Here is a 20,732-nt window from a genome sequence, read left to right as displayed (position 1 = left end):
GCCTCAGGCCTCCAGGCCTCTGTCAACACCGTTCAGACCGTGTTCCACGGTGCAGCACGTCCTGTCCTTCCAGCCACTGAGGACTCACAGCCTGCAGATCTGTCCCAGGCCTGGGAAACGCTGGGGGCGAAGCCGGAAGGCGGCGGTGGGTTGCTGGGCTCCTGAGACGCTTGCAGGCCATGTGGCTGGGGGACCTCCTGGGACAGTCATTCTGGGACAGCTCCTGGGACGCCCCCAGGCACCGGCTCTGGGTGGTGGCATCATCACGTGTTCATGGATTTTCTCTGGGTTTGATGAACAGCATTCTGTGGGCACTGCCTGAAGCCAGCCCAGGCTGCCTGGAGTTGGGCTTGAAGTTGGGTGGATGAGGGAGGAGGGAGGACGGACTCTGGCAGAGGTCAGTCCCAAAGAGGTCTGTTCAGAGTAGCAAACCTAGAAGGAGCCGCACAGGCATGGCACAAACGTGGCAGACGCCCAGGCTCCCAGCGCTTCTCGGGCATGCGAGAGCTGAGCCGGAGCCTAAGGGCCTGGGCAGGGGCAGGCGCTGTGAGCCCAGAGTGGGCCGCAGAGATGGAGGGGCTGCGGCTCACCGGGGGGAAGGAGCCTCCAGGGTGGCCGCCTTTGAGGGAGCCAGTTGGACTGGGTGTGAGAATGACACGGAAGCTTGCAGGCTGGTACAGCGACGCCCTCGGGCATTCGTGGGTATCAGGGCCCACCATGAAGAGAGGGTAGAGACAGCTCGCCCGGCTGGGCGTGGGGGCCTAGGTCCCCTCCGATTTGCGGGCTTGACTCATCTGGGGCTCAAGGCCTCTTAGGACCACCTCCCTACTGTGAAGTGTCAATGCCACCTAGCCAGGGTCCCTCCCAGCACAGCACTGACACCTGTGTTCCTTCCTGCAGCCATCGTTAACCCCAAACAGCCCAAGGAGACTCCCAAAAGCTTCAGCTTCGACTACTCCTACTGGTCACACACCTCGGTGAGCCGGGGCCCTGGGTCGGGGGAGGCGGGCAGCAGTGTGGAGCCACGTGGCCCTCGGGGTCCCTCCGCCTCTCCGAGCCGCTCGTTCCCCTCTAGCTGGGGTGAGGACCCCACCTGCTCTCCTGGACCCTGCTCCACTCAGGGTCCCCAGCTAAGGCAGTGATGGAGGCTGCAGGGCTGAGGGGCCGTCAGCTCCCTCTGGGTAGTTTCCAGGGTCAGAGCTGTGTGTCCGTCCAGCTGCTGGTGGCTTCTCCAGACATCCCAAAGTCAGAATGCCCAGAGCTGATCCTGGGCCTGCCTGGCATCTGTGCCCTGCACGCTGGGAGCCCAGGAGACACCTGGACTCTTCTGCTTCCCCCCTCCCCCATCCAGTCCACACTGGGCCCTGTCCTCCACCTGCCACCTCCTGGACCCTTCTAGAAGGCAGGCAGCCTCCTCACCTTGGGCCCTCATATCTACATCTCTGAGCACCTGCCCCTCCATAGCAACCCCAAGCCTCCCCGCTTCTGCCCACCCCATCCAGACAGTCCTCCTTCCAGGATGACCCCCAGCCAACCATGCTGTCCTCCTGCCTAAAGTGCCCCACTGCCCTCAGGACAGTGTCCAGGCGCCGTGGCTCAGCCTGTGGGATCTCTGGGCCTTGCACCCTGTCCCCAGCTCCAGCTCTTGTCACCCCTGCTTGTCACAGTCACACGGAGCTTTTGAGGTCCCACCTCTGGGACTTTGCACGGGCTGTTCCCTCTGCTGGAACCCGTTCTCCCTCCTGGCGGCCACTCTTCATCCCTCACCTGTGACAAAGAGGACCCCTCCTCCGGGAAGCTGTCCCCCAGGCAGGATTAGGATGAGGTCAGGTGACCCTCCCCGCTCTGCTGCCCTTGGACACGATGGGCTGAGCCTCGGGGCAGCCAGCCTCCTGCAGCTTCATCTCCTCCTCGTCCCCAGCCCGAGGACATCAACTATGCCTCGCAGAAGCAGGTGTACCGGGACATCGGCGAGGAGATGCTGCAGCACGCCTTCGAGGGATACAACGTGTGCATCTTCGCCTACGGGCAGACGGGCGCCGGCAAGTCCTACACCATGATGGGCAAGCAGGAGAAGGACCAGCAGGGCATCATCCCGCAGGCACGAGGCGGGGCGGGGTGGGCGGGGGTGGGCCCAGCAGACGGGGCGGGGCCAGCTGAGGCTGAGAGGTCCGGGCCAGGCACCCAAGAGCAGCCCCCAGAGAGCAGGGACTGAGGAGGGGAAGGCCGGCTGAATCAAGGGTAGGGTTGGGCAGGTGAGAGAGCCAGGTGTGGCCGTGAAGCTGCCGACCCGGGCCGCAGTGCAGGATGGGCCTGGCCCTGACGGGTCCACCTTGATCATGCGCGTAAGACAGGGCAGCGGGAGAGCCGTGGCCGGGCAGCTGATCTCGGGGGGTGTGAGGGCTGGCAGTGCGGGCGGAGAGAGTGCTCAGGACAGGGGTGACCGAACACTGAGGCACAGCAGCTCCTCCTTTGCTGCAGGAAGCCCGAGTCCCCAGCCATCCCCCTGGGCAGGTCTCTGGACCTGAGCTGGTCACCACTTCTTTGCCTGCGGAGGGAAGGGAGGTCGCTGGGGTATCTGTGGGATGGCGGAGCCAGGGCGAGGGGCAGGCGACCCACAGGAAAGGATCAGGTATCAGCCAGGGACCCCTGAGTTAAGAGGGAGACTGTGGCTCCTTGGCTACAGACTTCCTCCGTGCCTCTACCATGATGTGTGTGTGGCGAGGGTGCACGAGGGGCCTGAGAAGGTGGACCCTGCCTGGCGCGGGCTGCCCACAGCACCCCAGCCCTCCCCTGCTGACCGTCCCCATTCCCGCAGCTCTGCGAGGACCTCTTCTCTCGGATCAACGACACCAGCAATGACAATATGTCATACTCCGTGGAGGTAGGTCCCCACCCACCGTCGGCCCCGGGGCGGGGCTGGCAGTGCCTTCTTCATGCCACGTGAGTGCCCACCACTGCTCTGCGCACCCAGTTTGTCCCTTGCTCTTCCAAGTGCAAGACGGCGGGCCTGGGCAGGGCTCGAGCCCCCCAAAGCACAGAGCGGCCAGGGGATCCCCGCCCGGCAGGGTCCTCTCCAGCAGCTGGTCTGTGCCGGGGCAGGGGCCGGCACCTCAGAGCTCAGGGCCTGGCCATGCCTGCCGTGCCCGAGGTGCCCCTGGCACGCCTGTGTCCTAGAGCCCAGGATGGCCATGGGGAGGGAGGCCACATTGACACCCCTGCCTCGTACATGCACACAGGGCTGCAGATGGGGAGCCCTCTGCGTGTGCCCCCAACTCAGCACGCAGTCCCCACCCCCTGACTCAGGGGTCCCCCCAGTGGCCACCCCACTCCCCGACCTCAGGGGTCCCTGATGGCCTGGCTCTGCCCTGCAGGTCAGCTACATGGAAATTTACTGTGAGCGTGTCCGTGATCTCCTGAACCCCAAGAACAAGGGCAACCTTCGAGTGAGGGAGCACCCGCTGCTGGGGCCCTACGTGGAGGACCTCTCCAAGCTGGCTGTCACCTCCTACAATGACATCCAGGACCTCATGGACTCAGGGAACAAGGCCAGGTGGGTTGGGGGACTCACTGGCCCTCCCTACCTTCCTGTCCCACCGCCTCTCCTGGGAGGAAGCCCCTTCACCTTGGGCTCGGCCCTTTCTGTGGGGTCTGTGCGTGCCCCAATGGAGGTGTGCCCTCCTGAGCCTGAGCCGTTCAGGCCTGTGCCAGCCCGAGAGAGGCTGATAGCTCCCCTGTGCAGGGGACACCGTTACCTCCATGGGCTGCTCCTTCATGGGCGTCTGCATCCTCCAGCCGGGGTGCCCGGGGGGTGCTAGCAGCATCTGTGGCAGCAGGGGCCAGCGTGCTAGGGTCGGGTGTACGTGGGGAGGGACGGCCGCACCGTGCTGCAGCCATGAGCAACCTGTCTCCTTGGCCTCCGCTGCCTTGGGCCTCCTGCCTGGGATGCCCGGGATGTCATGGCAACAGACCCTCCCCCCTCTGCCACCCAGGACTTCCTGAGGGTGAGTTCATGACCCCTGTCACTCTCAGCTCCTGAGGTCAGAGGTTGGGAGTCACACTCCTTGCCATCCTGCACCCCCTTGGTGGCCCTACGAGGACCATTGGGGGGGATGCTATTCCTGACAGGGCCCTCAGCGTGCCCTGGCTATCACCATGGCACCGTGCTGGAGCCGGGCCCTGTGCTACTGCACACTGTGGGCTGAGTCTCGGGAGCCTTCCCTGAGGTCCCTGGCAGGTCAGGGTGGCATCGGAACCAACCTCAGGCCACCCTCAGCAGCCTCGGGCTTCTTGTTCTGGAGGACACCGCCGCTGACCTGTGCCACCTCCTGTGGGGAGTGGCGGGCTCCTTGGGCTTCCCAGAGCTTCGGGTGTGGGCCGTGGTCGGGTGGACGGTGGATGCCCCTTCCCCTCCCACATCACGGCTCTGGAGGGCTCCTGCCCAGCTGGGTGCTGCATGGGCTTCTCTGTGCCCAGGAGTGGGAAGCTCTCCCAGTCACTGCTGCCCTAAAGATGCCAGGCAGGGGCTGAGGCTGTGAATGCCACTGTGGGCAGGTGGCCATGGGCCCCACTGGAGCCTTGGCAGGAGGCACTGTCAGTGCCAGCCCAGGCAGGGCGGCTCCTGGGGTCTGGGGGAGCTGCCCCCCGATAACGCAGTCCAGAGGGCTGGTACCACTGGTGACCTTGCACCCGGCCACAGGATGAGGGGTAACCGTGTGTGGCTTTCTGCTTTTCAGGACCGTGGCGGCCACCAACATGAATGAGACGAGCAGCCGTTCCCACGCTGTCTTCAACATCATCTTCACCCAGAAGCGCCATGACGCAGAGACCAACATCACCACAGAGAAAGTGAGTGTGCAGCTGCGTGGTGTCACCGAGGGCAGCGGGTGGAGGGCAGGCCAGTGGGGGCAGCACAAGGATGTCATGCCCGATGCCCACCTGCAGGGGGCAGCGTCCTTATGCTGACGCTGGCACCAGGTGGGGACGTCCCCAGCCCATTGCGTGCCTCGGTGGGGGTCAGCCAGGCCTGCAAGGCCCCCTCATCTCAGCAGGGGGCATCGGACATGCAGAGGAGTCCCGGCCTGTGGAGTTCTGGTGGGTGGAGAGCGTGGGGGGCTTTGGAAGAGGCTGGGCACGGAGGGGCTCCTGGGCTGTTGTGGTGGGTGGAGAGTGTGGGGGGCTGTGGAAGGCCGTCCTCGCGGCTTTGCTGCAGGCCAGGGCACAGGGATGAGGTGCAGCGTGCCCAGATGGCCCTTGCAGGGTGGCAGTGAAAGTGGGTGGTGGGCCAGGGTAGGCCTCTGCCAAGGTGCTGTGGACCCTGGTGCAGGCTGGTGGACCAGGGTCCCCCCCACCCAGGCCTGACAGCTGGGCCCTGGACTGGGGGCAGGGCCTCGCCGTGGGTGCCGACATCTGCAAGCACAGAGGGGCATGTGTGTGGGGCAATGCCACCCTGCCCACTGCCCCAGCCCCAGAGGCCCTTCTCCCACACCTTGGCATTCTTCGTGGACCAGGCCACAGGGCCGTCTCCTGGGGCCTTTGCCTGGACAGCTAGTCTAGGCTTCCTGGAGGGGCAGGGGCCGGGCACCCAGCCTCTCCCTGGCCGTGTCTGACTCTGCCCCCTGCCCTCGAGCCCTGGCCATCCAGGCAACTCCCAGGGGTACTTCAGCTGCCTCTGGGTGGGGGCTCGCTCAGGCAGCCGCGTGGGGAGCGCAGAGGGCTCAGTCCCCAGTGGTGCTGGAGGTCGCTGGCCCAGGCAGCCGCGTGGGGAGTGCACAGCTCCCCTTTGAAGCAATGAGAGGGGGCTCAGCATGGCTGACGTAGGTTGGGGGACAGACGGGGGTGAAGCTGGAGGAGGTCAGCCCAGCTGCCTGCCCCACTGCCCTCGCTAGGTGGGTACCGAGAGGGTCCTGTGGTGTCCGTGGGCAAGTCCTGCCCTGAGCTATGGCTCAGGAGGGGCCAGGCCTCTGGTGCAGGGACCCCCACCCCAGGCTGTGGGCGCCCTGGTTAGGAGCCTGGCCAGTGCCCGAATGGCTAGGTGCAGCCATGGGCTGTGAGGCGGCTGAGCAGGGCAGGGCCCTCCTGGAGCTGGGTTCCACTACCACCATGGATGCTGAGCACCGTCTGTGGACGTGGGGACAGTGACAGATGCACCTCGTGGGTGCTGTGGGGAGTGAGTGTGCCCTGTGTGAAGAGCACCCAGCATGTGGCGGCTGCATCCATGCTCCCCCCGGGAAGGTGGCTGGGCACTCACTCAGGCAGGGCGTGCGGAGAGCTGGGACAGAGGAGTGGGTGGAAACTGCGGGGTCGGGACCGCTGGGCCCGGGGAGGGGCAGCGCCTTGCAGAGGGGACACTTGGCTGGGGCTCCCCTAGAGGCCCTGGAGACCTTGCCCGGGGGTCCCAGGACGCCCCTCAGGTGTTGTGGCGTCTTCTGCATGTGATGCATCTACTGTTTCAGGTGAGCAAAATCAGCCTGGTGGACTTGGCTGGGAGCGAGCGGGCAGATTCCACCGGGGCCAAGGGCACGCGCCTCAAGGTAGGGGCCAGGCTGCCGTGCGAGGACTGCGGTGGGCCTGTGCCCACACGTGGCCTTCTCCAGGGTGGGCGGCAGGAGAGCTCTGCTGGGGGCCTGGGGGCCTGGGCCACCCCGAGGGTGAGCCTGGGCAGGGATGGTGGGCACAGGCCAGGGCCTTGGGCCACCAGCAGCTCTGGGCTGTGCCTGGGGCACCAGGGGCCTGGCGGGACTGTGGCACACAGATCAGGGTCCTGGAGGGACAGTGACCTCTTGTGGGCCGCGAGAACTTTGCGCCTAGAGGCTGGGTATTCCCTGGGGAAGCGGTGTTGGGGTCAGGAAGGAATGTGCCCCCCACCGCCCCTGCTGGCCTCGGCGCCTGATGCTTGAGCAGTGGCTCCAGAAGCGGCTTAGGGGACACGGGATGGTATCAGGGTTCGCGTGGAGCTGAGGGCAACACTGGGGGACACGCTCCCGGCCAGAGGCTCCGGCTGGCTTCCTGCCAGGGTACCCCATGCCTGTGTGGCCCCAGAGTTCAGCAGCTGGGGCGGCGGCTTCCGCCTCATAGTGCATGGTCCGTCCAGAGCAGGAGACCCCAGAGACCCTGGTGTCCTGACCCCACCATCTTCTCTGCCCACAGGAGGGCGCCAACATCAACAAGTCGCTCACCACGCTAGGCAAGGTCATCTCCGCCCTGGCTGAAATGGTGAGTGGCCCAGCCCGGCTTTTGCAGCCAGACCTCCCGGAGGGACTTTCAGGCCCTCATCTTCCCCTGTCACCCCCGTTCCCAGGCCCTGTGTCTGGGACGTGGCCGGGTTCAAGGGAGAGCCTGGAGATGGCCAGAGTGTCACACGTTGGAGAAGGGGTAGTGGCCCTGGTTTCTCCTGGGGGGTCTCAGTTTCCCCGCTTGTAAAGTGGGGCTGTGGCCACGGTTGGCCCCATGCGCGGGCAGACCTGTCCTCAGCACCACCCCAGGCCTGGGCTCTGGGGGGGTTCCCTGCCCTGGGGCAGCTGCTGTCAGGAGACCTCAGAGCAGCAGAGCCAGGGCGAGGGAGCCCGGTCGCCTGCTCTTCTGCCGCTCCGGGCCTCAGCCTCTCTCTGTCTCTTCCTTTTCAGGACTCGGGACCCAACAAGGTAAGCTGCTTCCTTCAGCCCGGGGCAGGGGAGGCCTGCGTGGGGAGGAGGCCAGTGGGGAGGGGTGGGGTGGGGAAAGGGGGAGGCCGGCGGAGGGGGAGGCCGGGGTGGGGGAGGAGGCCGGCGGGGGGGCAGGCCAGGGTGGGGGAGGAGGCCGGCAGAGGGGAGGCCGGCGTTGGGGGGGAGGCCGCCGGGGGTGGGGAGGCCAGGGTGGGGGAGGAGGCCGGCGGGGGGGGAGGCCGGGGTGGGGGGGAGGCCGCTGGGGGTGGGGAGGCCAGCGGGGGAGGAGGTGGCCTCCTCCCAAAAAGGAAGAAAGCTGGCTGTGGGAGGCCCCCCAGGCGCCTGTGTGTGTGTGGACAGAGGCGTCCGGGGTCTGGGGTGGCTGGGAGGCGCTGGGGTGGGAAAGGGGCCCTGGGAGGCGCCTAGAGCTGCGCGGGTGACTGACGGGAGCACGCGGAGGAGGCGCGGGCGGGCGCGGCATGAGGGGCGTGGCAGGGACCCGCGTGTGCAGCCGCGACGCTGTTCGGGGGACGGGGCGGGCCCGTGGGAGCCCGCGTGGGAATGCGCGAGGGTTTCTGACTGGCCACGAACACGTGTGGGGCGTGTGAAGAATTCCGAGGAAGCGTGTGGGCTGAGTGGGGAAATGCGGAGGATGGTGTTGGCGCCCGCGTGGGGGCCACAGGAGCAGCCTGGGACCCGCGTGGGGAGCTGTGTGAGAGGACGCGTGGTCTGCGGGCGACGGAGGGCCCGTGTGTGGGGCTGCGTGTGTGTGGAGGTGTGTGTGTAGAGCTGTGTGTGGGGGCTGTGTCTGTGTAGAGCTGTGTGTAGCTGTGTGTGTGTAGAGATGTGTGTGGAGCTGCGTGTGTGTGGGGCTGTGTGTGGGTCTGTGTGTGGAGCTGTGTGTGTAGAGCTGTGTGTAGCTGTGTGTGTGTAGAGATGTGTGTGGAGCTGCGTGTGTGGGGAGCTGCAGGGGGGGCCGTGTGTATGGGGCCGTGTGTGTGGCGCTGTGTGTGTGTGGGGCCATGTGTGTGGGGCTGTATGTGGGGCTGTGTGTTTGAAGCTGTGCGTGGGGCTGCGTGTGTGAAGCTGTGTGTGGGGCTTTGTGCATGTGGGGCTGTGTGCGTGTGGAGCTGTATGTGTGGGGCTGTGTGTGTGGGGCTGTGTGTGTGCAGCTGTGTGTGTGGAGCTGTGTGTGTGGAACTGTGTGTGGAGCTCTGTGTGTGGAGCTTTGTGTGTGGAACTGTGTGTGGAGCTGTGTGTGTGCAGCTGTGTGTGTGGAGCTGTGTGTGTGGAACTGTGTGTGGAGCTGTGTGTGTGCAGCTGTGTGTGTGGAGCTGTGTGTGTGCAGCTGTGTGTGTGGAGCTGCGTGTAGGGAGCTCTGTATGGGGCTATGTGTGGAGCTGTGTGTGGAGCTTTGTGGAACTGTGTGTGTGGAGCTGTGTGTGTGGAACTGTGTGTGCAGCTGTGTGTGTGTAGCTGCGTGTAGGGAGCTGTGTGTAGGGAGCTCTGTATGGGGCTATGTGTGGAGCTGTGTGTGGAGCTTTGTGTGTGGAACTGTGTGTGTGGAGCTGTGTGTGTGGAGCTGTGTGTGTGGAGCTGCCTGTAGGAAGCGGCATGTAGGGAGCTCTGTATAGGCCTATGTGTGGAGCTGTGTGTGGAGCTTTGTGTGTTAAACTGTGTGTGTGGAGCTGTGTGTGGAACTGTGTGTGTGGAGCTGTGTGTGTGGAACTGTGTGTGTGGAGCTGTGTGTGGAGCTGTGTGTGTGGAGCTGCCTGTAGGAAGTGGCATGTAGGGAGCTCTGTATAGGCCTATGTGTGGAGCTGTGTGTGGAGCTTTGTGTGTTAAACTGTGTGTGTGGAGCTGTGTGTGTGGAACTGTGTGTGTGGAGCTGTGTGTGTGGAGCTGTGTGTGGAGCTGTGTGTGTGGAACTGTATGTGTGCAGCTGTGTGTGTGGAGCTGCGTGTAGGAAGCAGCATGTAGGGAGCTCTGTATGAGGCCATGTGTGGAGCTGTGTGTGGGTGTGGTGCTGTGTGTGGAGCTTTGTGTGTGGAACTGTGTGTGGAGCTGTGTGGAATTGTGTGTGTGGAGCTGTGTGTGGAACTGTGCGTGGAGCTGTGTAGGGAGCTGTGTGTGTGTAGAGCTGTGTGTGGAGCTGTGTGTGTGGAGCTGTGTGTGTGGAACTGTGTGTGCAGCTGTGTGTGTGTAGCTGCGTGTAGGGAGCTGCGTGTAGGGAGCTCTGGGGCTATGCGTGAAGCTGTGTGTGGAGCTGTGTGTCTGGAACTGTGTGTGGAGCTGTGTATGTGGAACTGTGTGTGTGGAGCTGTGTAGGGAGCTGTATGTGTGTAGAGCTGTGTGTGGAGCTGTGTGTGTGGAGCTGTGTGTGTAGCTGTGTGTGATGCTGTATGTAGAACTGTATGGAGCTGTGTGTGGAGCTGTGTGTGTGCAGCTGTGTGTGTGGAGCTGCGTGTAGGGAGCTGTGTGTAGGAAGCTCTGTATGGGGCTATGTGTGGAGCTGTGTGTGTGGAGCTGTGTGTGTACAGCTGTGTGTGGAGCTTTGTGTGCGGAACTGTGTGTGTGGAGCCGTCTGTGGAACTTTGTGTGTGGAACTGTGTATGTGGAGCCGTCTGTGGAACTTTGTGTGTGGAACTGTGTGTGGAGCTGTGTGGAATTGTGTGTGTGGAGCTGTGTGTGGAGCTGTGTGTGATGCTGTATGTAGAACTGTATGGAGCTGTGTGTGGAGCTGTGTGTGTGCAGCTGTGTGTGTGCAGCTGCGTGTAGGGAGCTGTGTGTAGGAAGCTCTGTATGGGGCTATGTGTGGAGCTGTGTGTGTGGAGCTGCATGTTGAGCTGTGTGTGTGGAGCTGTGTGTGGAGCTGTGTATGGGGCTGTGTGGGGAGCTGTGTGTAGGGGGAGCTGTGTGGGGAGCCATGTGCGTGGAGGTGTGTGTATGGAGCTGTGTGTATGGAGCTGTGTGTGTGTAGCTGTGTGTGGGTTGTGTGTGTGTAGCTGTGTGTGTGTAGTTGTGTGTTTTGAGCTTTATTTGGAGCTGTGGGAGGGGAACTGTGTGGGGAGTTGTGGGTAGGGGGAGCTGTGTGGGGAGCCGTGTGTGGAGGTGTGTGTATGGAGCTGTGTGTGGGTTGTGTGTGTAGCTGTGTGTATTGAGCTTTATTTGGAGCTGTGGGAGGGGAGCTGTGTGGGGAGCTGTTTGTAGAAGTGTGTTGAGCTCTGTATGGAGCTGTGTGGAGCTGTGTGTGGGGAACTGTGTGTGTACCTGTGTATGGGGCTGTGTCAGGAGCTGTGTGTGTGAGGAGCTGTGTGGGACTGTGTGTGTGTGTGTGTGTGTGAAGCTGTGTGTGGAGCTGTGTGTGGGGAGTTGTGTAGTGTGTGTAGCTGTGTGCGTGTAGCTTTGTGTGGAGCTCTGGGTGGGGAGCTGTGTATGGTGGAGCTGTGTGTGTAGCTGTGTGTGGGGAGCCATGTGTGGAGCTGTGTGTAGAGGTGTGTGTGGAGCTGTGTGTGTGGAGCTGTGTGTGGAGCTGTGTGTGGGGAGCTGTTTGTAGCTGTGTGTGGGGAGTTGTGTAGTGTGTGTAGCTGTGTGTGTGTAGCTGTGTGCATGTAGCTTTGTGTGGAGCTCTGGGTGGGGAGCTGTATATGTTGGAGCTGTGTCTGTAGCTGTGTGTGGGAGCCATGTGTGGAGCTGTGTGTACAGGTGTGTGTGGAGCTGTGTGTGTGGAGCTGTGTGGGGAGCTGTGTGTGGGGGGAGTTGTGTGTGTGGGTAGCTGTGTGTGGAGCTCTGTATGGGGCTGTGTGTGGGGCTGTGTGTGTGGGAAGCCATGTGTGGAGCTGTGTGGAGGTGTGTGTATGGAGCTGTGTGTTTGGAGCTATGCATGGAGCTGTGTTTGTGGAGCTGTGTGGGGAGCTGTGTGTGTGTGGAGCTGGGTGGGGAGCTGTGTGTGTGTGGAGCTGAGTGTGGAGCTGTGTAGGGGGCTGTGTGGGGAGCTGTGTGGGGAGCCGTGTGTGTGGAGACGTGTTTATGGAGCTCTGTGTGGAGCTGTGTGTATGGAGCTGTGTGTGGGTTGTGTGTGTGTAGCTGTGTGCATGGAGCTGTGTGTGTTGAGCTTTGTGTGGAGCTTTGTATGGAGCTGTGGGAGGGGACCCATATGGGGAGCTGTGTGTAGAGGTGTGTGTGGAGCTCTGTGGAGCTGTGTGTGTGGAGTCGTGTGTGGAGCTGTGTGTGTGAAGCTATGTGTGGAGCTGTGTGTGTGTGTGGAACTGTGTGTGTAGCTGTGTGTATGGAGCTGTGTGTACGGAGCTGTGTGTGGAGCTGTGTGTACGGAGCTGTGTGTGGAGCTGTGTGTGTTGGAGCTGTGTTTGGAGGTGTGTGTGGAACTGTGTGTGTGGAGCTGTGTGTTGGAGCTGTGTGTGGAGGTGTGTGTGGAGCTGTGTGGGGAGTTGTGTGTGGAGCTGTGTGTGTGGAGATATGTGTGGAGATGTGTGTGTGGCGGTGTGTGTGGAACTGTGTGTTGGAGCTGTGTGTGGAGGTGTGTGTGGAGCTGTTTGTGTGGAGCTGTGTGTGGGGAGCTGTGTGTGCAGAGCCGTGGGTGGGGCTGTGTGTGTGGAGCTGTGTTTGTGGAGCTGTGTGTGGAGCTGTGATGGGGAGCTGTGTGTGTGCTGTGTGTGGAGGTGTGTGTGAGGAGCTGTGTGTGGGGAGTTGTGTGTATGAAGCTTTGTGTGTGGTGTGTGCGTGGAGCTGTGTGTGGAGCTCTGCGGCGGTGCTGTGTGTGTGGAGCTGTGTGGAGGTATGTGTGTGGAGCTGTGTGTGGAGGTGTGTGTGTGGAGCTGTGTGTGTGGAGCTGCATAAGGATCTGTGTGTGTGTGTAGCTGTGTGTGGAGGTTGTGGAGCTGTTTGTATGGTGTGTTTGTGGAGCTGTGTGTGGGAAGCTGTATGTGTGGAGCTGTGTGTGGAGCCGTTTGTGTGGAGCTGTGTGTGGGGAGCTGTGTGTGGAGCTGTTTGTGTGGAGGTGTGTGTGGAGCTGTTTGTGTAGAGCTGTGTGTGGAGCTGTGTGTGGAGCTGTGTGTGTGGAGCTGTTTGTGTGGAGGTGTGTATGTGGAGGTGCGTGTGGAGCTGTTTGTGTGGAGCTGTGTGTGGGGAGCTGTGTGTGGAGAGCTGTGTGTGTGGAGCTGTTTGTGTGGAGGTGTGTATGTGGAGGTGTGTGTGGAGCTGTTTGTGTGGAGAGCTGTGTGTGGAGCTGTTTGGAGATGTGTGTGTGGAGGTGTGTGTGTGATGTGTGGAGTTGTGTGGAGGTGTGTGTGGAGCCGTTTGTGTGGAGCTGTGTGTGGGAAGCTGTATGTGTGGAGCTGTGTGTGGAGCTGTTTGTGTAGAGCTGTGTGTGGAGCCATGTGGAGCTGTGTGTGGAGCTGTGTGTGTGGAGCTGTTTGTGTGGAGTTGTTTGTGTGGAGGTGCGTGTGGAGCTGTTTGTGTGGAGCTGTGTGTGGGGAGCTGTGTGTGGAGAGCTGTGTGTGTGGAGCTGTTTGTGTGGAGGTGTGTATGTGGAGGTGTGTGTGGAGCTGTTTGTGTGGAGAGCTGTGTGTGGAGCTGTTTGGAGATGTGTGTGTGGAGGTGTGTGTGTGATGTGTGGAGTTGTTTGTGTGGAGGTGCGTGTGGAGCTGTTTGTGTGGAGCTGTGTGTGGGGAGCTGTGTGTGGAGAGCTGTGTGTGTGGAGCTGTTTGTGTGGAGGTGTGTGTGGAGCTGTTTGTGTGGAGAGCTGTGTGTGGAGCTGTTTGGAGATGTGTGTGTGGAGGTGTGTGTGTGATGTGTGGAGTTGTTTGTGTGGAGGTGCGTGTGGAGCTGTTTGTGTGGAGCTGTGTGTGGGGAGCTGTGTGTGGAGAGCTGTGTGTGTGGAGCTGTTTGTGTGGAGGTGTGTATGTGGAGGTGTGTGTGGAGCTGTTTGTGTGGAGAGCTGTGTGTGGAGCTGTTTGGAGATGTGTGTGTGGAGGTATGTGTGTGATGTGTGGAGTTGTTTGTGTGGAGGTGTGTGTGGAGCGGTGTGTGGGGAGCTGTGTGTGTGTGGAGGTGTGTGGAGCTATTGTGTGTGTGGAGGCGTGTGTGGGGCTCTTTGTGTGCAGAGTTGTGTGTGGAGCTGTGTGTGGGGAGCAGTGTGTGTGGAGCTGTGCGTGGGGATCTGTGTGGAACTGTGTGGAGCTCTGTGTGTGGAGCTGTGTGTGTGGAGCTGTATGTGTGTGTGTGTGGAGCTGTGTGTGTCAGGCTGTGTGTGGGTGTCTGTGTGTGTGGAGCTGTGTATGTGGGGCTGTGTGTGTGGAGCTGTGTGTGTGTGTGGAGCTATGTGGGGAGCTGTGTGTGTAGAGCTCTGTATGTGAAGCTGTGTGTGGGGGGCTGTGTGTGTGGGGCTGTGTGTGGATGTATGTGTGGAGGTGTGTGTGTAGCTGTGTGTGTGGCTGTGTGTGTGTGGCTGTTTGTGTAGCTATGTGTATGGAGCTATGTGGGGAGCTGTGTGTGTAGAGTGTGTTTGGTTGTGTGTGGAGCCATGTGTGGAGGTGTGTGTGTGGAGCTGTGTATTTGGAACTGTGTGTGGAGCTGTGGGGGGGGGCTGTGTGGAGCTGTGTGTGTGTAGCTGTGTGGCTGTGTTTGTGTAGCTGTGTGTATGGAGCTATGTGGGGAGCTGTGTGTGTAGAGCTGTGTGTGTGGTTCCGTGTGGAGCCGTGTGTGGAGCTGTGTGTGTGGAGCCGTGTGTGTGGAGCTGTGTATTTGGAACTGTGTGTGGAGCTGTGTGGAGCTGTATGTGTGGAGCTGTGTGTGGGGGGCTGTGTGGAGCTGTGTGTGTGGAGCTGTGTGTGAGGCTGTGTGGGGAGTTGTGTCTGTGGAGCTGTGTGCATGGAGCTTTGTGTGGAACTGTGTGTGGGGAGGCTGTGTGTGTGGAGCTGTGTGTGGGGCTGTGTGTGGAGATGTATGTGTGGAGCTGTATGTGGGGTCTGTGTGTGGGGGCTGTGTGTGAAGCTGTGTGTATGGGGCTGTGTGTGTGGAGCTGTGTGTGGGACTGTGTATGTGGAGCTGTGTGTCGAGCTGTGTGGGGGGCTGTGTGTGTGGGTCTGTGTGGGGGGCTGTGTGTGTGGGGCTGTGTGAAGCTTTGTGTGTGGGGCTGTGTGGGGAGTTGTGTGTGTGGAGGTGTGTGCATGTAGCTGTATGTGGAGCTCTGTGTGTGTAGTTTTGTGTGTAGCTGTGTGTGTAGCTATGTGTGTGTGTGTGTGGCTCTGTGGGGAGTTGTGTCTGTAGAGCTGTGTGTGTGGAGCTGTATGTGGAGCTGTGTGTGGGGGGCTGTGGGTGTGGAGCTGTGTGTGTGGAGCTGTGTGGAGCTGTGTGTGGCGCTGTGTGTGGGGGGCTGTGTGTGTGCTGTGTGTGTGGAGCTGTGTATGGAGCTGTGTATGGGGCTGTGTGTGTGGAGCTGTGTGTGTGGAGGTTTGTGTGTGGAGCCGTGAGTGTGGCTCTGTGTGTGTGGACCTGTGTGGGGAACTGTGTGGAGCCATGTGCGGAGCTGTGTGAGACGCGGAAAGAACCTGTGTGAGGAGTGGAGGAAGAAATGCCTCAGGAACCATGTGGGGAACGGGAGGAACTCTGAGGGCCTGAGTGGAACTGTGTGGGAACTTGGGGAGCCGTGTGTGGTGCTGGGAGAGGAAGTGTGTACCGCGATGTGGGGAACTGCTTGCAGAGCTGTGTCGGGAGCTTGGTGGGGAGCTGTGTGGGGAACTGTGTATGGAGCTTGGTGGGGAGCTGTGTGTGGAGCTGTGTGGGGAGCTGTGTGGGGAGCTGGGTGGAGAGCGGCATGGGATTGCATGAGGGAACCATGCGGAGCTGTCTGTGGGGCCACAGGAGGAACTGTGGGAAATTCTGTTGGAAACGTGGGAATTGCTTGGGGCAGGGCATGCTCGTGTGGGGACCCATGTGAGGGCTCTGTGGAGCTGGAGCTGTGCATAGACTCTGAGGATCCAGGGAAACATGGCTTCTTATGATTCTCCACGCAACTTCTCAGTCTCGGCGACAACCCCTTACACGGTGCTGCACACATGTCCCCAAAAAGTTTCTCAGTTCCTCAAACAGTTCGTTACACAGTTCCACACCTGCTTCCCCACAGTTCCCACACTCCCCCCACCGGTTCCCACACTTCCCAATGCCGGTTCCCACACTCTCCAATGCCGGTTCCCACACTTCCCAATGCCGGTTCCCACACTCCTCCACGCTGGTTTGCACACTCCCCACACTGGTTCCCACACTCCCCCATGGTTCCCACACTCCCTCCATGGTTCCCACACTCCCCCATGGTTCCCACACTCCCTCCATGGTTCCCACACTCCCCCATGGTTCCCATACTCCCGCCATGGTTCCCACACTCCCTCCATGGTTCCCACACTCCCCGCACCAGTTCCCACACTTCCTCACAAAGCTTTGTGGTTTTTCATGCAGCCACAGCTTCCTCCCAGTTCCTCACAAGTTCCCATACAGCTCCGCACACAGGGGTGGGAAGCTGTGTGAACCAGGAGAAAGCATGTGAAACAAGGTGGGGAGCTGTGTGAACTGGGAGGAAGCATGTAGAAGGGGGTGGGGAGCTGTGTGTGAACTGGGAGGAAGTGTGTAGGATGGGGTGAGGGAGCTGTGTGTGAACCAGGAGGAAGCATGTGGAATGGGGTGGGGAGCTGTGCGGGAACTGAGAGGAAGCGTGTGGAATGGGGTGGGGAGCTGTGTAAACTGGGAGGAAGCATGTGGAATGGGGTGGGGAGCTGTCTGAACTGGGAGGAAGCGTGTGGAACAGGGTGGGGAGCTGTGTGAACCGGGAGGAAGTGTGTGGAATGGGGTGGGGAGCTGTGTGAACTGGGAGGAAGCGTGTGGAATGGGATGGGGGCTGTGTGAACCGAGAGGAAGCGTGTGGAATGGGGTGAGGTGCTGTGTGGGAACTGAGAGGAAGTGTGTGGAATGGGTTGGGGAGCTGTGTGAACCAGGAGGAAGCATGTGGAATAGGGTGGGGAGCTGTGTGAACCAGGAGGAAGCGTGTGGAATAGGATGGGGAGCTGTGTGAACTAGGAGGAAGCATGTGGAATGGGGTAGGTAGGTGTGTGAACTGGGTAGAAGCATGTGGAATGGGGTGGGAGCTGTGTGGGAACTGGGAGGAAGCACGTAGAATGGGGTGGGGAGGGAGCTGGTGGGAACTGGAAGGAAGTGTGTGGAATGTGGCGGGGAGTGTGCGAACTGGGAGGAAGCATGTGGAATGGGGTGGGGAGCTGTGTGAACTAGAAGGAAGCATGTGGAATGGGGTGGGGAGCTGTGTGGGGACTGGGGCAGAGCAGAAGGGGTTTTCGGGGGCTGTGTGGGTGCTGTGGGGACCATGGGACTCTGAGAAGCGAGGATTGTGTGAGGGATCATGTGGAGAGCCGCGTGAGGAAAGGTTTGAGGAATGCAGGAAACTTTCTGGGGAGCTGTGAGGAACTGAGATCGAGTGTGTCTGGTGTGAAGATTTGTGTGTGAAGTGTGAAAAACGCGTGTGTAACGAGGCCCTATGTAGCGATCTCTGAGGATCGGGTGGAACCGTTAAGCTGTGAAAGAATTGCGTGTGGGAACTTGTGGGAAACCGTGAGGAGCGGTGTGAGGAGGCTGAGCGATCCCTGCAGTCGCCATGAGGCTGGAGTCCAATTCGAAGTGACTGCCATGTTCCTTAGTGGAGGGAAGAAGGGAACTGAGGAGCTGGGCGAGGAGCCCTTTGGGGAAATGTGAAGCTGGATGGGGAGGCGGGAGGGACTGAGGGACTGTGTGGTGACCCGCCAGCAGCTCCCTGAGGGCTGTGTGCGGGACTGAGGACATGTGGAAGCCGCGTGGGAACCACAGGACTGGCCGTGTGAGGGACCCTGCGACGGACTGTGATGGAGACTTTTGAAGGAGCCGAGTGAGAGGGTTTTCGAGGAACTGGTTGAGGAACAGGGCCTGGAGCAGGGAGTGCGGGCAGAGGCTGGCCGATCTGAGGCTCTGAGGATCTGAGGTCCTTCCCTGCTTGTCAGGAGGGGCTTGGCCGAGCTCTAACGGGCAGCAGTGGGCGGGTCCTCAGCAGGGCTCATAGCACCTGCTTTAGCCAAGGACTGGTCCTCAGGCCATTCGCGCTGCATGAAGGGTAGGTAGGGACAGGGTGGCCTGGGGTGGCCGTCAGGATGGAAGGTCAGCTTTGCGCTGACCCAGGCTTGAGACAGTGGAGGCTGGGGAGGCAGAGGCGGAGAGCAGGGTGGTCCTGGGAGATGGCCCACTGGACAAGGAGGCCGTGAGGGAGTGGGAAACCCGGGGGGCTGCTCGCTCCTTGCTGAACTGGCTGAGCGGACATTTATGTGGAAACAAGAAATATGACCTATGGCGGAGAATTCACCCTCAGGAATTAGAAAAGCAGAAAGCAAACTAGAAATAGAGTTTGTTCCTACCAAGTTTCCAAAGAAAAGAGAAAGCAGTCATGCTGCCGAGCTGCGAGATGGACACCCTGAAACCCTGATCGCAGAGAGGTCAGTGCGGCATTCTGGAAGCCGCTTAGACAGGGAGTCTCAAGAGCTTCGCAGTTTTCTGTGCCCTGTGGGCCGGTGGAGCCTTCCTGGGGTTGTCTTCGAGAACAGTGGTGACTGTGCGTGCCCAGCCCTCGAGGTGGCTTCTGCGGGCATGTCCCTGGGTACAGGCTCCAGGGCCAGGGCCCCTGCCTGCCAGGCGGCCCAGCAGGTGCTCTGCAAATGCTTCATAAGCCAATGCTCACAGGAACCGGTAGACATTGGAAGTCACTGAAATCCAGTTAGTGAGTGCGTTAGGTCAGTCACAAAGGGTCCATCAGAAGCAACTCCCGGCAGCCGTGATGCAGATGCAGTTCAGGTTTCGAGGAACTGTTATTTCCCTTAATAGAGGAATAAAGAGCCAAAGAGCATGGAGGATGCTCGACTCTGAGGACAGGCGCTGGAGGAAGGCCTGTGAGCTGGCTTCTGCAGGCCCGCAGGGACTTAGGTGGGGAGAGGGCAGGTGAACGCTGGGAGACGGGGAGGGGTAAGCTGGTGGGGAGGTAAGTGCGGCTGAGGCCAGAGGCCTGGAGGGCCACATCTAGTTGTGGGGCCTCTTCCCTTTGGTCAGAAGGAGTCGCTGATGGTGTTCAAGGAGGAGCCATGGACTCAGATGGGTCCTTCAGACAGCGTAGCGGGAGGACACACTTGCTGGTGACATCGGCACTCCTGGCTCGTGTCCAGCTGTATGGCCCAGACACAGCAAGGGTGGAGGAGGGAGAAACCTGAGGGTTGTGCTCGCAAGTCCATGACTGTGGCCCGGAGGAGGCCTCGGGTGGCGCCCTGGGGTCTGGGCAGGCAGAGACCTGGGCGGCCTGCGAACGTGTCCAGTCCTGTGGGCTCTGCCCCCTGATCCCAGCCTCTGGCTTTGGGGAACCACGTGGCAGGGCCTGCTCGGGCTCCTCCCTTTCCCTTCCTCTCCAGTGGGCCTAGCTTGACCTTGAATGTTCCTCCCCCACAGAACAAGAAAAAGAAGAAGACGGATTTCATTCCTTACAGAGACTCCGTGCTGACCTGGCTCCTCAGGGAAAACCTGGGTGAGAACTTGCGGGTCTGCCTGCCCCAGGGCTCTCATCCCACCCCTCTTCCCACCTGAGGGAACGCCTAGTCACCAGGAGGTCTCTCACCCTGTCTTAGCTGAGGCTGGGAGGTGAACCTGGAGGGTCCAGTCAGTTCGTGGCCCTTCTGGAGGGCCTGGGGCAATGGCCAGCAGTGGGTTAATGGAGCAAGTGTGGGGACCAGGACGGCCCAGGGGGCGGCACAGCCCACACCTGCCTGTGTCCGTGGTCCTGGGTCAGGTGGGCTGTGACCCCCTTCTCTGGGACTTGGTTTTCCCTACCTGTAATGGGGGCTTGGGACTTGATCTGGGAGCGCTGCTTGCTGGGTTTTGAGGAGCTGTCATGAACCTCCTCCTCCCTGTCTGAGTTCTGAGCAGTGAGAGTTAGATGGGGAAGTGGGGACTGAAATGCACCCAACACTCATCCCGGCCCTCCCTGAATAACCTTAGAGTCCTCCCCAGCTGCATTTACAGCTGAGAGGCTTGTGCCCAGGGAGGTAAACTGAGTCTTGAGCCTGGTGAACATAGATGACTGGGGGTCTCGGGCCTCCCTTGGCTGCATGGCTGAGGTGTGCAGAGACCTGGCTGATCACCTCTGCACCCCACAACTAGCCGGGCTGCTCCCCAGCTCAGGCCGGCATTGCGGACTGCAGCAGGCCTGCCTGGTGAAGAAGCAGGTGGATGGGCCTTGCTGAGCGAGGATGAGAGTGTGTTCCGTGTGTTCCTTCACCTGAGATGCAGGCTGGGAAGGAGCCCCCTGCTCCAGGCACACCCGGGTCCAGCCCCAGGGTGGGGGCAGGGGAGTCCTCCCATGGAGCATCTCCTGGGGTACGTGTGGCCTGTGCCCAGCGCTTCACACTGTCTCCTCAGGCCCTATATGTAGGGACTCACTGGGGACCGTGCCCTGGGAACATGGCCCCAAGGACACACAGGTCCCTGGGGTCAAGCAGGCAAAGTCATCTGTCCAGACTTGAAGCACCAGGAGGTGGCAGTCCCAAGAGCTGGGTGGACTCAGTGGTGACCTTGTCCCATGGCTGAGGCCACCCCGACCGGCCTCCCTGAAGAGAAGGAACAGTCTGTCCCTCACACCGTACATTACGCATGCTGGGATCTGGCTAACACGGGCCAGGAATCCGATGATAAATACCAAGAAAAATGTTTCAAATGAAAATGGCAGAAGTGAGTGAGAAAATTATGGAACATAAATGGTCTTTATCTTAGAGTAAATGCCTTAAAACCCGCCACAACTTGCCTCTCTGCTTTGGGGGAAAGAAGGCCTGATTGTTGTAAAGTGGCCCAAATGTGAGGAAAACACAGAGAAGTAATGGGGTGCCTGGTGCAGAGGTGAGGAGGCAGCCAAGGAAGCCGGGGCCTTGCTGTTGTCTGTGTTCATGGGGGGTGTGAGCCCAGCCTCAGTTTACCTCTCCGGGCCTCAGCCTCCCCATCTGCTGATGT

At 60.7% G+C, this 20,732-nt stretch overlaps 1 protein-coding gene across 18 annotated transcripts in view; it reads left to right on the top strand.

The window, feature by feature from the left end:
- Window positions 1-20,732, top strand: part of KIF1A (kinesin family member 1A) — a 123,766-nt gene that overhangs the window by 40,500 nt on the left and 62,534 nt on the right. For all 18 annotated transcript variants that reach the window (XM_064383413.1, XM_064383416.1, XM_064383415.1 and 15 more), the window contains 9 exons: window positions 901-977; window positions 1,922-2,101; window positions 2,819-2,884; window positions 3,375-3,553; window positions 4,737-4,848; window positions 6,456-6,533; window positions 7,150-7,215; window positions 7,626-7,643; window positions 19,182-19,257. In XM_064383413.1, the coding sequence (XP_064239483.1) occupies window positions 901-977; window positions 1,922-2,101; window positions 2,819-2,884; window positions 3,375-3,553; window positions 4,737-4,848; window positions 6,456-6,533; window positions 7,150-7,215; window positions 7,626-7,643; window positions 19,182-19,257 (852 nt within the window). The remainder of the gene's footprint in view (window positions 1-900; window positions 978-1,921; window positions 2,102-2,818; window positions 2,885-3,374; window positions 3,554-4,736; window positions 4,849-6,455; window positions 6,534-7,149; window positions 7,216-7,625; window positions 7,644-19,181; window positions 19,258-20,732) is intronic.

This window comes from Aotus nancymaae, unplaced genomic scaffold, assembly GCF_030222135.1.
Source record: "Aotus nancymaae isolate 86718 unplaced genomic scaffold, 86718_ANA_hifiasm-v0.15.2.pri h1tg000031l, whole genome shotgun sequence".
Classification (NCBI taxonomy): domain Eukaryota; kingdom Metazoa; phylum Chordata; class Mammalia; order Primates; family Aotidae; genus Aotus; species Aotus nancymaae.
The sequence above is the reverse complement of the archived record's forward strand: the minus strand, read 5'-3'. Positions and strand labels throughout refer to the sequence as shown.